Source organism: Lynx canadensis, chromosome C2 (genome assembly GCF_007474595.2).
Source record: "Lynx canadensis isolate LIC74 chromosome C2, mLynCan4.pri.v2, whole genome shotgun sequence".
NCBI lineage: Eukaryota > Metazoa > Chordata > Mammalia > Carnivora > Felidae > Lynx > Lynx canadensis.
In genome coordinates this window covers 83,680,741-83,697,501 of record NC_044311.2, presented here as the reverse complement: position 1 = coordinate 83,697,501, position 16,761 = coordinate 83,680,741, and the positions used below count along the sequence as shown (strand labels likewise).

Sequence of the window (16,761 nt, the reverse complement as noted above, 5' to 3'; positions counted from 1 at the left end):
AAATTGATGGAGCAGACTGGAAGATATCTAGAAAACACTCACATATTCCTAAATTCTGTTTCATTCACATTTGCATTAAAGTTTTAGTCATGTGATCAAGAATTAGTTACTCTTCTCTCTCAATCAATCAATCTCTGTTTCTCTTTTTCATGTGTAAAATGTAGGTATTTAACTGGATGAGATAACGACTGTAGGTCTGGCATTCTAAGACACTGCAACTTAAGGGCATGTATACATGTTCATAAAGCCAAGAACAACTTAAAAATACATCAGTTGGGCTCACCTCAACAAGGGACATCAGTCTTTGGTCATGGAGCCAATAAATATGTATATTTTTCACATTCTACTGCATATTTGTCTCATGTGTCTGGGGTTTGAATCATTTTGCAAAGATTATTGATCCATAACATCCAATAAATGCAAAAGCAAGGAAGGTATTAGAAGTGCTAATAAGAAAAGGCACATGGTAATTATGTAAGCAAGGTGGGGAATATTTAAAATTTTTAAGTGGAATGATTCACTAGATTGAAGGGAAGTTTCTGAAGACAAAGAGCTATTTATGAAGCAGGTGCAAGGATCTGTCTACACCTCTGCAATCAGCAATAATTTTTAAGAGGAAAAGAAAAGTGATTGGTGAACCAGAATACCATTTGAATGTGACACTAGCATTGGCAAAAGTATGTTCACTCAAGAGAAGGCCATGAGTTTGTTAAAAGTATTTAAAGGTGAAAGAAACATGGTAACCTTGCTGATGAGACCTGTCACAAACTATGAAGAATTTGTGGGTTTAAGAATCTCAGTGATGCTAGAGTGAGTGCGGGCACTGTAACTATTAACAGTTTCCCCCATAATACTTAGAGGAATTATCAAGGAGGGACATGACCTGACTCGACAGATTTCTGGCATGTGAAATAAGTTGGTTGTTTTTGGAAAAGATAGAGAAAAAGTAGATCTTCAAGAAGTGAATACTTGGTTTTAAAACTTGGAAGATCACACTCATAATTCTACGTGATGGAAATGAGGAGATGGACAATAAGATTGAGCCATGCTGTATTTGTTAAGGGAAGGCTCTAATTCTCATTAGCTTAACACAATAAAGGCATATTTCTCACTCACTTAAGAATTCAACATGGATTCAGGCAACTGGGTGGCTCAGTAGGTTAAGCGCCCAACTTCAGCTCAGGTCATGATCTCACGGTTGGGTTCGAGCCCTGCTTTGGGTTCTCTGCTATGGGCACAGAGCTTGCTTCAGATCCTCTGTCCTCCTTTCTCTCTGCCCCTCCCCTGCTCAAGCTCTTTCTCTCAAAAATTAAAAAAAAATTAAAAAAATTAACCAAGAAAAAAGAATTCAGTGTGGGTGATTCTTGCAGGGTGACAGTTTGTGTGCAGGGGCCAGGAGCTCTCTATCTCATGGCCCGGCCTTCATTCAGTTTCCAGGAGTCTATTCTCCTAAAAGATAGAAAAAGGGGCTGTGGGGAAGGCACATCCACCTCTTACCATCCCACCCAGAAGTGACACACAATCACTTCCTTACATTTTCCATTGGCAAGAATCAGCCAGATGGTTCCCACTGGAACTGCATTGGGGCAGGAGCAAGAAAGACAGTCCTGGGCTGGGCATCGCATCCTAACAGCAACCCTACACTAGGAAGGAGTCTTTTGCAGGGGCCAGCCTATGAAAAGAAGTTATGCCACACCTCCTGACTCCAGTTAGGAACAAAAGGATTTACAACGAACTTTTCAGAACCTAATCTATTTGCATATAGAGAAGTAGAGAAACTTCTGTGGTATGCACTCTAAAATAGGAGCCATGACTCACAGCACTGAGTGCCTATAAAATGACTGAATAAAAGCAATGTTTAAAGGAACAAACTACAGTTTAAAGAAAAGAGAGCTGTTCTATTTTATATTGTAAATGTGTTATAAAGTCAAGCTGGGGTAATGCGTGTGCACATGTGTGTCTGTATGTGTGTGTGTGTGTGTGTGTGTGTGTCCAGTATCTCTTCCTTTGAAAAATGACTCCAACCTCATTCTGTAAATATCTTCCTAACTGCAGCTAAAGGAGGTGGGGGAGGTAAAAAACTGACCAGGGTCATCTCCCTACCTCAGGGGTTACATATGACTCCCGTCCAATCAAACATTTGGATCCCTCTGAGCATAGTGAGTTTTCAGTGATGAGCCCTCCACCTAAGCTGGGCCAATCAGAGCTCACCATGGTGTCTTTTATCCAGAGACTCTTTCTCTGGGGCTGTCATCTCTAAAACCTGTAAGCCTGAGGCTCTTGACAGCCATTTACAACTACATGGAGAGCCTAAGAATGAAGCCAATCAGAAAGCTGATGACATTATTTGAGTGCCTGGACAATGATGACCAAAGTTCACTACTTGAACTTCCTAGTTATATGAGCCAATAAATTTCTCCACTTACACCTTTTTTTTTCTTTGCTTCATTTGATTTATTTCTGACAATAAAACCTTCAGAATTAAAAGGGTCCTAACTATAACGGTTTGAATTTTTCATATCTTTTCATCATGTTTACTGTCCTGTTCTAAAACCGTTAATGGCTCATTAATTGCCCACAAAGCCAAATTAAAGCTTCTCTGCTTCACTTTCAGAACCTTTCACAAAAAGGGTTTGCCCTCCTAATCTAAGAACATAAACCTTAGAATGCCCAAGCACTTATTTCTTATATTGACATCTGGTTTTAGTCCATTTCTGTCTGAACGTGTCTCAACTTCTAAAATTTTACGTATGTTAGCACAGTTCCCGTGCAAATTATTACTGCTTTGAGGGTTGGGACCTTGTCTCACAGACAATGGTAGTCAACATCACTATCCATACTTCCTAGCCCTTGCAACTGTTCAGTCCTTAGCCTGGTACAGAACTCATAAAACACTCAGCAAATACTTGTTGAATTACATTCCCACAGTGATATTTCTTAGGGAAGCAGACTTTTAATTTTGAAGAGTCTACATTTTTTTTTCTTTCTGAGAAGGGAAAAACTATCTAAGTAGACAATTTAGGAAGTGAATTTACAGCTTGAAAAAGGTGCTGAATTGACCAAAGCCTTCTTGGAGGCCAGCATTAAGGTCACCTTTTTCTTTATTTCATTTTCAATACAGTTATAGCTCAGACAGCAATTCAGACAGGGTTTCTCAGTAACTGATCTAAGCGGTAGTCACTTTTAAATGTGAAAGAAAAAATCAAGTTCTTCCCAGACCAGCTATCCTGAAGCTGTTAAATATTGTTCTTCAGTACTCCTGCGCGCCATGGTGTGTAATATTTGTTGAATGAATAAATGATTCCCTCCTTCCCTTGTGTTCTTTCCCTCAAACCCAGACATCATTTATTCCTGATAAATATTAGGAAAATATAAACCTAAGGTATAAAATCAAGGTGTAATTCCTCATATCTTTAAGTATTTTTATAGCTTTTATTCACATTCCATTGTTTCACATGCCTTCCATGAAAATTTTGTAGCTAAGAAAGAAGAATAATATCCATTTTTCAGAGGAGGAAACTGAGGCCCAGAGAGTCCAGGGAAGCTAAAGGTCATACAACCGGCAAACAACAGACCCAAGGTGTCAGCACCTGCCCAGTGCCCTACCTACCATCTCATCACGTGCTCTGGAAGGAGACCAGGCAGGTGGCATAGGGTGTGAGTCAAGACCATAGACTTGGACTGACGCAGACACAGGAGAAAGTCCAGGTGTGCCACTTACTACCATGTGACCTTGGACAAGTTACATGACCAATTCAAACCTCAGTTTCCTAAGAATACTCCTGAAAATAGGAATACTCCCACAACCTCCTAAAGAGATGTTGAGGATGGAATGAATGAGCCAGTGACTGAGGCTTGATAAGTGCTCAGAAACTAGCTATTAAGGGCAAAGTTGTCAAGGAAATGGGGAGCCAGCCAGGTGCAAAATATGGTTACCGCAGGTCTGAAAGTTGGACTTTGAACTCTATTTAGATTAAATATACTAGTTATCTTGTCTATTTAATGTACTGTGAAGGACTTCGACCATGGGAAGTGCACCTTCTTTGGAGAACGCCGAGAAGACATTGCTGGAATTTAGTCCCAGCTCCATAATACCACTATTGAAATATTATCCTTGGGTGAATAGGGGAGTAAACTCTGACCAAGATCTCCCAAGGAGAGCAATGGCAGAATGAGGATCCCTGAGTGGAGGGGCTGCACCTCTGCTGATCCTAGGCCACCTGAGATTTCCTATTCCCGAAGCCATTTAGATATTTTTTTGCTGACGCACTGGTTGCACATCCCCACATGACAGCACTTTTTCCTTCAATGACCATCCACACCTGTAGTTCTTCCCACCCCACTCCGTGATGTGGTTGCCTCCTGGGAGGAACAGACGTCTCACCCCCCTGACACATGCCCAGCTGCCTCACACACAGTCTACCACCTGAAGCCTGACCCATCTGTAGTGAATTTTGAGTTTTGATATTCTTCAAGTTCCAATCCCAATTGAGTGAGGCTTCTTTTCTATCTGCCTCAGACCTGCCTTAGCTAAGTACTTTTTTGAGGCTCTGGCTCTGCCCTGATGATGGTCTCTGAGGATGCCTATTCTTTTAGGAGAGATTCTGCTTTGTATCCTAAGGGATGTGACCTTATCTTGAGGTGGAGTGAAATGCAATAAACCTGTTACAATAGATGAGTACCCACTTTTGGAGAAATTCAATTTAACAAAGACCATTAGTCGGTATGATTACCATTTCTCTTCACTAAGATGTTTCGTGTCTGTCTCTCCACATCTGCACCTCTGAAATACACACCGGCACCTTTCTAGACACATGCCTGCCAGGTCTTATACACATGTTGCGGAGGGTCAAACTCTGCCCTGCCTCCAAAATGTGTTCCAACAGTCTGTGAGTCAAGGTCAGCCTTCCACAGGATTGTTGTGGAGATTAGCCTTGAAATGAGATAATATACAGCAAATCTAAAGTATCAGGTAGTTTTAAAGTAAAGTTATGACTCCAAAGTCATAGTAAAGTAAAGTTTTAAAGTATTAAAGTAAAGTGTCCCTTAGACACTTTCTAGATCTCCCCACTCTTGGAAATAATGGAAGAACATCGCCACAAGACAAATATTCAGCTATTACTGAGGAAATTGGACTTTGATTCCCCTTGAGCATTCCATATGTCTTTGAACATCCACTTCTTGGTGATGTTCGTTTATTTAATACCTCTGATCAATAACCTTATTTCTCTCCAGTCTACCTTTTACTAGTCTCTTTGATAGTTTTAATTAAACTAATGCACTTTATGGAGATATGAAACCAGGCACTTGATGATGTCACTTCCTGGTTTGGGTCTTCAGCTTCCCTTTCACACAGTGGAAGTAGGAGGAACAGAGAAGAAGAGGGACAATTTGCTTCTGCTCAATTCACAGTGGTATGAAACTGAATAAAGACTTGTTTGGGAAGTGTCTGAAATCCTCTAATTCCTATAATTATCTTAATTTTTTAAAACGTTACATTGGCCTCAAAGCCAAGCACATTGTTTTGAGAGCCATAAAACCATCAATTTTGAGAATAAACCCATGTATGCTTAGTTTAGTAGTAGAAAACATGAATTCCTGTGTAGGCAAAACTATGATTGAGTTTAAACTAGGGATAGGAAAGGCCAGTAGTGAAATAGGCACAGCCCACGTGTGACTTGCTAGACCAACTGCTCTTCCTGAAAATAAGGGAGGGGCGTGGGGCATGAAAACAAGATGGTGGAGAAAAATTGTAATAAGCGGAATATACAAAGCACACAATTGTGAAATAAAAGAAGTCTTGAATGACTGTTACTTTCTTGTGACCCCTGTAGCTCCCATACATATTTTCTGTCTGCACGCCATTCCCTTGACCATAGCCATTTAATTATAGTACCAAAGGGGGGGAAAAAAAGCAAGAAGTATCCTCAGCTGAGTGGTAAAAGCAGTAAGTTCTCAATTTTATGATACAGAAAGCCCCGAGCATCTTGTTTGGGGCATTGAGACTTTATATGCATTGAAAGTTAGGGCCTAATAAATTTCTTCCATATATCAAGGAATAAAATGACTTTTTAAAGGATAGTTCAACTGAAACAACAAAGATAAAGCAGAGGGTCCTTTACCAGGCATGGTAAAACTCATTTTTGAAGAGTCAACAGTATCTAGCTTCTGAAAGAAAATGGCATTGACTTGTGTGTGAAGATTTTCTGTGTGACTTTGGAGGAGTCTCTTGATCTCTCTGTTTCATCAGCAAATATTTTAATATCTTGGGTGAGTACTGGAATGAGCACTGAGTAATCACAGACTAAATAAAAGAGGTTTTGATGAATGCTCTATATTTCCAGCCTAACTGAACCACTCAATGTTTCTATATACATCACACATTTTCCTGACTCCACACATTTGCTTATGCCATTTTTTCTACTAGGAATCCGCTCTCCTGTGTTCCTTGTTCTAATTTTACCCATTCTTTAAGGACAAGGTCAGTTGTCTTTTGCATTTTCAGCTTTTCCAGATTTCTTTACCTAGAAGTACCGTTTCTTTTTCCAAACCCTCAAAGACAGCTGTTCTCTATCTCCCTTATGGATTGGTAGAGACTCATCTTTTTTCAAATTTTTTTTAACGTTTAGTTTTTGAGAGAGTGAGAGAGAGCAGGGAGGGGCAGAGAGAGAGAGAGAGAGAGACACAGAATCCGAAGCAGACTCCAGGCTCTGAGCTGTCAGCACAGAGCCTGACGTGGGGCTTGAATTCACGAACCGTGAGATCATGACCTGAGCTGAAGTCAGTTGCTTAACTGACTGAGCCACCCAGGCGCCCCTAGACTCATATTTTTACATATTGATTTAAGTAAATGACTTATGCTCTTCCTTTAGAGGGCAGGGACTATACATGATTTATCTCGGAAATTAACATGTGATAAACACTTAATAAATGTTTGCTGGATAGATTGCATCATGGTTAGTTTGTGTTAGTTTCATGTGTCAACTTGGTTAGGCCATAGTACACAGTTATTTAATTTAGTTATATATAATACCTAGTTATTTAATACTAATCTAAGTATTACCGAGAGAGTGTTTTATAGATGTGGTTGACACCTGCAGTTGACTTTAAGTAAAGGAGATCACCTTCAATAATGTGGGTGGGCCTTATCGAATCACTGGAAAGTTCATAAAAAAGAGTTTTCCAGAGGAAATCCTGCCTCAAGACTATCAACTCCTGCTTGAGTTTCCAGCCCTACAAACTTGCCCTTTAGAGTTTGGATTTGCCTGCTCTACAGATTTGGGGGCTTGTCAGCCCTTGCAGCTGCATGAGCCTTTTCCTTGAAATATCTCTCCTTATGTATGTATGGGCTATTGGTTCTGTTTCTCCAGAGAACACTGACTGATAGAGATGTCAGGCACAAAATATCCTGCTTATCGTTTAAATTAAGTGACTTATTTGACCACAAGCTCTGGGAGGACATGGATTTTTTGCTTTGCTCACTGTTGCATCCCAGTGCCTAGAACCGTGCCTGGCACATGACAGAAGTTCAATAAATATTTGCTGACTAAGTGAAGGAATCAAAAAGACAGCTTTATGGAAAATACCCGCTGGCAGCCATTTACTAGGTTCGAACTTGCCCTCACATGCTTTGGCTCTTGTGCTGATATGCACGGCAGAAACCCATCCCAGTCCGACCACTCTAGATGCTCCCGTAGGCAGAACACTTCCGTTGTCTGAACGTCATCTTCTTCATCTGTATGATTAAAATTTTTAATCTGGTAGAACGCTTAACTCCCCCTCACCCTTCTTTGCCATTTTTTTATTTTGATGCATGGCTATAATATCCCTAATTTTGCATCTGTTTTTTGTCATCACACATACTCGAATATTATTTATTACAGGATGGTTGTAATTTCTTTCCTTACTAATCATGCTTTCAGCAATTACCACCTGAGATTTATAAAGTTGCTCTCTTCCAAAGTACTTAAAAAAAACTTCAGCCTAGATTTCTAGGACCAGACTTCTTCCATAACTGAGTTGTAAGGAAATAAATAGACTCCTTAAGGTTTTTACCAGAACCATGATTCCTTGTCTGCAAGTGCTTTACAAGCCAGCTCTAAAGGCCCATATATACATTCATCCTCACCTAGGCTTCTGAACTTCAAACCTTTGCTTCTAATTTTAGGGCCAGTTTTATTTTATAACCATTTGCAGCCTCTTATAAATACTTCCTGTGGTGCTTTCTTTGGGTATCTTTTGTTTCCTCTCATCCTGTGGGGAAAAGGATTTCTGGAGTCTGAACATACCTGCTGGGCCCTAGCTGGGCCCTAAGAACACAGAGGTCATATGTCTATGCCCCAGGGCCAAGCTGCTCAGTGAATGTCAGCAGCAGATCTTGCTTCCACCCCCCACCAGCAGAGAATAAGTGGCTATTAGCCACAATGTGCCAAGGAGGGGGTCTTAATGCACTTATAGATTCTCCTCTCCTGATCTCAGGCTAATTCTTTCAGAGCTGACTTCCTAAAAACAAAAGATTCTTAGAACGTCCTACCATGGAATGTCAAGCTGTGCAAGAATAGACTGGGGAAAAATAAACAAACAAACAAAATGTACCAAGAAATTGCACCCAGCACAAGATTGCTTTATTTGTCTTTTCATGACAGAGTTACAGTTTCAGAATGTCACGCCTGGATGATACCTTATTCTGTTCATTTACACTTGAGGAAAAGGAGCTTCAGCAAAGAGGAGAGGCTTTTCCACCCATCATGGAACGAACTAATGGGCGAAAGCCAGGCTAGAATCAGTCTCCTGGTTTCCATTCCACTGATTCTATTTAAATGTATTTATTCATAATGCAGATCTATATGCCCCTGCTCCTCCCACAAAAAAACCAAACACACTTTATGAGGCAAATTATAATAAAATACACATACTCATATCCCCAGGGCAGTTTAAATAGACATGAATCATTAGAAATTAAATAGAGGGGGTTGTGGGGTTTTCTTTACTGTCTTTCCTCCTTTTTTATATTTCTATCCTTTTCTTTTTTCTTTTTACTCCTGTTTTCCCACTAGACTATGTAGAAGCACTGGAGAATCTATCTGAGGGTTTCTTTGTTTTGTGTGTGTGTGTGTGTGTGTGTGTGTGTGTGTGTTCACGCCCAAAAACTACTAATGGAGAAACCACAATCTGAAGGCGGGGTCCAGGAAGTACACTTACAGTTGTGTGTGATAATGTTGTCAGAGCTGAAGGAGTGTCAGAGTTTTCCTCAGATGCCCTCTCTCCAGGTTTTGCAACTTGGAATTTAAAATGAGCTTTGGACCACAACTCAACCCACCAGGTCTCGGATGAGGGGAAATAACTCCTATTCATGTACTGCACTGGGCATGGGGGAAAAAAGCCAAGTTTTTCCAAATAAGCTTGTTATATAGTGCAGGATTTAGAGAATCATTTTTTTATAAGCTTTAGAAAACAAAACAGGCATCATTGCCATTCCCTGCTCCATTTTATAGGTCTGCTCAGAGAGCCAGCTTCTATCGTTATAAAATAAGTGTGTAAATAAATGTGCTAAAGGAAATACCTTATTTTTCTTCTTTTTCCCTGAGAGCTTTTGGAATGGGGATTTGGGTGTGGGATGCCTGAGAGCTTTTGGAATGGGGATATGGGTGTGGGATGTGGGTGTGATGTCTGTGGCATGTCTATATCATGGGGTGGAAAAAAATAGCCTGCTAGAATAGGACAGTAGGGAAACCAGAAACAATGAAATATGAATATATTTTAAGCCTAGATAAAGCAAAACACAATCCTCAATCTTGGGTCCTTATGTGAAAATGAATATAAAACACCTTGTGTGAAAAGTTCAGAACATAGTTCTGTTGTGCAGTGGGTCCTTGTAGGAAAGGAGTTGCCAGTTATTACTTTAACTGACAAAGACTCATAGAGTCATAGCTTCTCAGAGCTGAAAGGCACCTCAGGGGTCAGGGTCAAAGCTCCTTACCAGCTCGGGAACCTTCTCTATTGTAACCCTGACAAGTGGGTAATGTGATTCTGAACACCTCCCGTGATGCTGAGTGTCCTAATTCATAAGGCAGCATATTCTGTGCAGAGTGGCTCTCCTTGCTGGGAAATGCTTCTGTATCCTGAGCTGAAGCCTGTATTTCTGTAACTACCACCTGTCTCTCTGTGTTCCCCCCTCTATAGCCACCCAGAAAAAACACAAATTATTTTTCCCAGTGATAGCCCTTCATTCAATTATTCACAGAGAAACAAACCAAATATCTCTAGTCTGTACTGACAAGTATTATGCTTTCCCCTTAGTCCATGTCCCAGTATCCAAGGTCACAGGATACAACATAGCATTGGTGTGGAAGACACGTAGTTGGGCCCTTTGGCAAGTTTAAGGGCTAGAAGGGGATGGAACAGTGTCAAGAGATTGGTAAGGGGGACCCCCTCAGTTTCCTCAGAACAGTTGATGGAGTTAAGGCATTCATAGAAAGAGGATTTCCAGAGCAATTCATCACTTTGCTTTTTCTTGCCTGGTGTACGAGGTCAAGCAGACAGGGTTTCCCCCCAAAGAAGGGAGAACTGAAATGTTTCATTAAATTTTGTTAAGTTATTTTGTCAGATAATTTATTGAAGAAATGGCCCGTGTTCAGATTTTAAGGTAGAGAGAAGAGGAATCAAAGGTTTTATTTGCCGTGATGGAACTTGAATTGGGCTTTGGGATCAGATTGTGCATATGGAATGCTGGGTAAAGTGTCAGGCTCTCTAAGACAGGAGAGATTGTTGGTGTTTTTCTGGATACTCAGTGGGTTGGGGACAACACAGTCCGTGAGGTTTGATGGAAAGAACCTGAGTTTGGGACTGCAACCAGCCACCTGCCTATTCAGTTCCTCTTTCATTCATCAAACATTTGTTGAACACCTACTAGGTGCCAACCCCAGTGATGGGCACTGGGAATGCATCTGTGATCAAGGTAGACATAGCCACTGCACGTATATAGCACACATTTTTGTGGGGGAGACAAGTTATCAGGCACTTTAATGGCGTTTGTGAAAAAATAGTGACGGAACCAAAGGCAATGAGCGGCTGCAAAGAGCCCACGTGACCTAGACCTGGGCACGTGCAGGTGGAAGATGTTGGGGAAAAGCCAGTTGCAGGAAATGACTTCTAACTAGAGAGCTGAAGAAAGACAATTACTAGCTGGTGGCCTCACCGAAATCACCCTCTCTCTGAGCCCAAGTTTCTTATCTCTAAAATTGGAATGATAATAACAGTCCTGACTCACCTGCTTTAGTGGAAGGTTGTGAGGATCCATAAACAGATTTTTTGTGATAAGTGCTATGTTGAACTGTAAAGCGCTCTATCATTGTAAGAAATGACAATTGTTAATAACTGTTATCAGATATTGTTATCTCCGTTCCTAGCTCCGTTTTCTTTCCACACGTACAGATCTGGCTCCCCTGAGTTCAGCAGGAGCTGCAAGAGAGAATAAAAGGACAGATCTAGGTGCAGAGATTTACACTGCTACAGTTTCTTTATAGCTAGAGTCCCCAGGCCCTCAGGGCTACTGGTCACAGGGTTGAAGGCAAGGGTGGAACAGGGCTGTCTGAACCAAGTGCATGCGTCACACGGGGTGCACTTCACTTGGGGGCTCATCTTGATAGAAAGGACAGACTGGGTCAAATGTTTATCCAGACTGTTCTGGGGACCTCACTAACATTTCCATGGCCCTGGTCTCACCAGAGGTAAAATTACCCCAACTGGGTTGCGTGCCTGTGAAAGCCTTTGTGAGATACCAAGGGAATTCTGCTCAGCTAGTCCTGATGGTGGGGGAAAAGCAGTGGCCAAGCCATTTCAAGCATCAGCAATTCCTGGTTTACTGAGATTTAACTTTTAAGAGCAGTAAGTGCATTTTGCCCGAGGGCTAGTCTTTTTGTTTTATTAATTCTGGTCAAATTTCAGGGGATTTTTTTCCATGCCCCCTCTGGTGGCCTGGAGACATAATAAATATTTACTGAATTTGAAGTTAGTTTGAGAGCTAGAAACAGCACTGTCTACGTAGGCACCTCCGCTTTCCCCTTCTGTGCCAAGTTGTCTTACCTGCAAAAAGAAATGGAGATGGCAGATGGGATTTTATCCCTTGTCTCTCTACCGTCAACATCCCACATGTCTGTGATGCTTGTCTTTCTTTTTCCTGCCTCCATTTTCAAATCCAAGAAGCTTGGGCCAATTTTATTTGTTAGGCTTTTATTGACAATCTAACCACCCTAGAAGGCCAGATCTTGTAGCCTGGGCTGCTATTTAAATCTCCATCAGACCAGAGCAACTTTGTTTAAAATTACATTTTGTTAATCCATCATGTGGATGTGGAGCTTGCTATTTTTAATACATGCTCTGAACAGCCCAGTTATTCATGGCTGAGAGTTTGCCACAGAACTTTAGAGCTGAATTTAAAAACAAACAGCCCAGAGAAGCAATATTCAGGATGCTTCCTTCACAAGCTAATAAAATTTGGGAGTGGGGAAGTAGAGGGGCAAGTTTCACCTCTAGTGGGACAGCAGCTTGATAAGGCAGTGAGTTTCTTTGCTCTGTTTGATGCTAGGGGAGCAAGTAAAGGAATGACTCTCTTTGGTGCTTGTTTAGATGGCAGACTCCATTGACCTTTCCTGAGTCATTTGTCAAAATTCTGGAAATGGGCACTTTTATTACAGGACTGTGACACTCTGTAATATCTTTTGATAATTATTCTCTCTCTCTTCACTCCCCCCACCCCCATTTCCTTCCTTTCTTTTACACAGGGGGAGAAAAGGCATGAAAATAGAAGTACTGAATTAAATTCTAGCAGAAATATCTGTATTTATAACAATTCTTAAGTGATTGTTGGGAAACCATAGATAGTTTACACTGAGATGTTTAATGGTAGCAAAAACCACCTAAATGTTGACTTCTTGGACTTTGAGGAATGATATTAATTTGTTAATTCATTCATTCACTCATTCCTTCAAACATACTAATTAAGGTCATAACATGGGCCAGGAACTGTATCAAATGCAGTGTTTACAAAGCTGGAGAGACCCAGCATTTGCCCTTGAGGAGCTCATGAGTTTACTAGGGTCCAAAGATTAAAAAGCCTCCCAAGAGACCAATTCAGGAAATTATGGTTCCTGATCCTCTTTCTTATTTTGCCAATTCGACAAGAGATATTTATGCCACCTTATCAGAGTTCTATAAGAGCATATAAAAGATATTTCATTTTCTATTCAGGACATTCTGTAAATATATAGGCTCATTAAAGGTCAATGATTCATAGAGTACGGATCTGGCTCATATAAAGTAGAACAGACAATGTAGAAGAACAGAGAGACCATTTATTGACTCACTCACCCAAAACATCCAAGGCCCAGGGCTAAGGCACAATTAGAGCAATTTCTGCTAACTACCTGTTTTCTCTCGGTGAATAGAAGTATCACAAAAAAAGGTAGAAACAAGAGGAGAGCAAATGCCTTATTTATGCTTTTGGAAATCAACAAAGACAAAGTGTCTTGACTTTTTTTTTTGCCTGAATTGTTTCAAAGTGCTATCATGTAGGTTGGAGGTTATTACTTGCATGGGTGAACTAGGATCTTTCCGATCCATGGAATGACCGTGCCTCAGCCAGCTGTCTTACAGATGCTTACCATTGATCATGAGAGAAGCACTGACAGATGGGAGCAGATCGATTTGTGTTGGAGTTCCAATCACTTGCACAGTGTATACCATGGCCCAGGTAATGGTAATAACCCTCTCAGATGAGAAGTCAGGGCCATATAGCAGACCCGCAAAACCCAGCATCTATTTGGTCAGGTAACTTCTTTAATACTGAGTGGGTGAGAAAGCTTGTTTCAAAGAAAAGGAAACCAAAAGCAAAAATAAAGTAACTGGTTTTGCCAAAGTTCTTCACTCATTTCTTGATTCAATAAACTTTGAGGACCTTTGTACAGGGCTAAATGCTATGGGAAATACGAAGATGATTAACATGCAGTAGCCCTTCTCCTAAAGAATCTCATTGTTTCAAACTTGCACCAACCATGAAAAAGCAAGGACAAAATTGATCAGTGCCACATAAGTTTCCAAAAGGGTGTGAGGGAGATTCGAAGGAGAGAGACTTTGCCACCAGGTTGAGGTGGGAAGGGTTAGGGAAAGCTTTCAGGAAAATGCAGGTATGGAATTGGCTTTGGTGTAAAGTTGGGAAGAGAGTAAGGAGGAGGGAAATTCCAGGGAAATGTCAGTGGCCAGATCTGTGTTTTATAAATATCACTGTGGCAACAATATGGAGAACAGGTTGGAGAAGAGAAAGAATTAAGTTTATAATAACAGTAATAGCAGCTAACATTTAATTAATTGCCTATTATGTCAGGCATTGCACTACGGGCTTGCCCAACTTTATCTCATGTAATCATTAAAACGACTTCTGAGATAGGAATTACCACCTCTATCTTACAGGGAAAGGTATGACAGAACCCAGACTAACAAAGAGCTTGTATCATTGGCAGTGAACACTCGTAAGAAAATGAAAAGGGTCCTTCCTATCTGAATCAGGGACTGTGGAACAGAGGAGATGGATTGTAGAGAATTAGGAAGACAACCTGTTTCCAAGAACCAATAGGCCTTTAGAGTGAGTCAAAAACCTCATAAACACTAAAAACCTCTGTGAGATTCTATTCTGCCTGAAGGACTATGACTTACATGGAACCTGCCTTTTGAGGTAAGTTACAATGCCATTGTAAGAGGTCCCTTGTCTTATCACTGTCCACCCAGATTCTGGCACTCTGCCTGGCAAATGGTGGGTGCTCAAATGGTGTACGTTCCTTGAGAGAACATTCATTGGAACCTTGGGTAATTCATTCTGCCCCTCTTCCCCCACCCACACCAACCATTTAGTTTTTCTATCTTCATATTAGAGCAGACTGTGCCTCATTAACTCATTATATGTTAAGTGGAATAAGGTGTTATCCTGGAAAATTAATTACCTAGGGCAAAGATAGGGATACTGTAGTGGCTAATGGGAGTGTCTATATGGCACGTGGGGGCACTTTTTGGATACGTTTAATTCTATCATGTTTCTCAATCTTTGCAGAAAAGGGCAGAAGATTGGTTTCTTATTTATTCCTTAAGTCAGTTTCCTTCACCACCTAAAGGCATTAGGGATTTTGAGATGGAAATGCTCCCAATGAGATGTCCTCCTTCAGAACACCGCCCTTAAAATCAGACAGAGGAAGACTCCCCCCTCCTTGAATGAGCTTGGCAAGCCCTGCCCCCAAAGGGGGTGGAGGTAGAGAAATAATAGTCCACAACTCGCACGTCTGCTTGAGTACAGATTGGCAAGTGGCATAGGCGCGCAGACCTCTGTCATTTATTTATTTTTCTTTCCACTGGGTGCGCTGTCCCTTTAAATGGGGACGCTGGTGCTGGCTCCGTAACACCGGAGCCGGCAGCTTGTTGATTTCAGAGCTGGTGAATTTCACATTGTTTCCACTTCACTTTCCTCGCTCCGGGGGGAGGCTCGGGTTGGCTGTACGACCACTGTCGCCTCTGCCAGCCGGGGCCAGAGGAGGGCAGGGACCTGCAGCATCGGGGCCGGCGTGGGGCCGCAGGGAAGGGTGTCGGGGCCACACACGCACCCTCGCTGCAGTCAGCTGCTGCCGAAGCCCGGACGCCCGGAGCGCACGGAGCCGGGACCGCCCGCCCAGACGCCCGCCCGCCAGCCCGCCCACGGGCCGGGGCCGCAGCCAGGGAGCCGGCAAGGGGAGGAGGCCCGGGGGGGGGCGGGGTGGGGGGCGGGGGTGGGTGCTGCCGCCGCCGCGGAGCTGCTACTCGGCGCGTTTTGCATGAAGATGGCGGCTCCCACCGCCAGCAAGGCAGCGTCCCTGGGCTGTAACAACAAGCCAACGTTCCCGGAGCTGGATTTCAGGTCGGGAGCTCGGGTGGAGGAATTGAACAAACTCATCCAAGAATTCACGAAGCACGACCAGCGGGAATACGACGACCAGAGAGCGCTGGAGATTCACACAGCCAAGGATTTCATCTTTTCCATGCTGGGTAAGCAGGAAAAAGGGGGAGGTGTGTGCGCGCGTGTGTGTGTGTGTGATAAGAGGGGTAGAGAACCCATTCCCCCTTTCTCGCACTCTCTCTCCTTCTGGCTTTCCTTCCCGGAGCCGAGTGCCTGTGGTAGAACCCATCCCTGTTCCGCTCTTCCCTTCTTTCTCGCCGCAAGCCGAGCTGCCTTCCTTAGTATACTTTGCGCCGGGTCCCCTTCTAACCCCGTTCGCTGGCTCTTTTGTTAATTTCTCACCGGCCAGGGGCTCGTAGGCAGGTGAAGAGTTGGTGGTGAAACCTCGCCCTGTTGGGGGGAAGCCCCTGGAAACCGCGCGGTCCAGGTGAGACCCCGAGGCGCCTTTCGATGAAGGGATTTGGCTCCGGAGGTTCGGACCTGCGCCTTCCGAACGCCGACTCTCGGGTCCTGGCCAGAGCCTGGGGCGCGGAGACCGCGCAGGGCTCTGGCTCCGCGCCCGAGCGACAAGTTGCTTCTCTAGTCTTGCGGCGCGGCGCTGTCAAGCCAAGCCCCCGGTGACCAAACTTGTTGGGTGTTCCCTAGTAACCCGCTCGAGTAGGCTGGGCGCCCGGAGTTCCTGCAACTTTGATTTGCAAATCGACTTCCCTTTGAAGCGCTCGGAAGCATTTCCTGTGCTTCTCCGGGGCTCTTGCAGAGGTCGGAATTCCTCACTCCCAGCTCGTAAA

The 16,761-nt window shown here is 42.8% G+C and overlaps 1 protein-coding gene across 1 annotated transcript in view; it reads left to right on the top strand.

Annotated features, from left to right (window-relative positions):
• Nucleotides 1-15,807: 15,807 nt before the first annotated feature.
• The window catches only part of MB21D2 (Mab-21 domain containing 2), a 114,927-nt gene continuing 113,973 nt past the window's right edge, over nt 15,808-16,761 (top strand). The window contains exon 1 of the mRNA XM_030330399.2: nt 15,808-16,062. Coding sequence (XP_030186259.1) covers nt 15,852-16,062 — 211 coding nt within the window. The 5' untranslated portion in view covers nt 15,808-15,851. The remainder of the gene's footprint in view (nt 16,063-16,761) is intronic.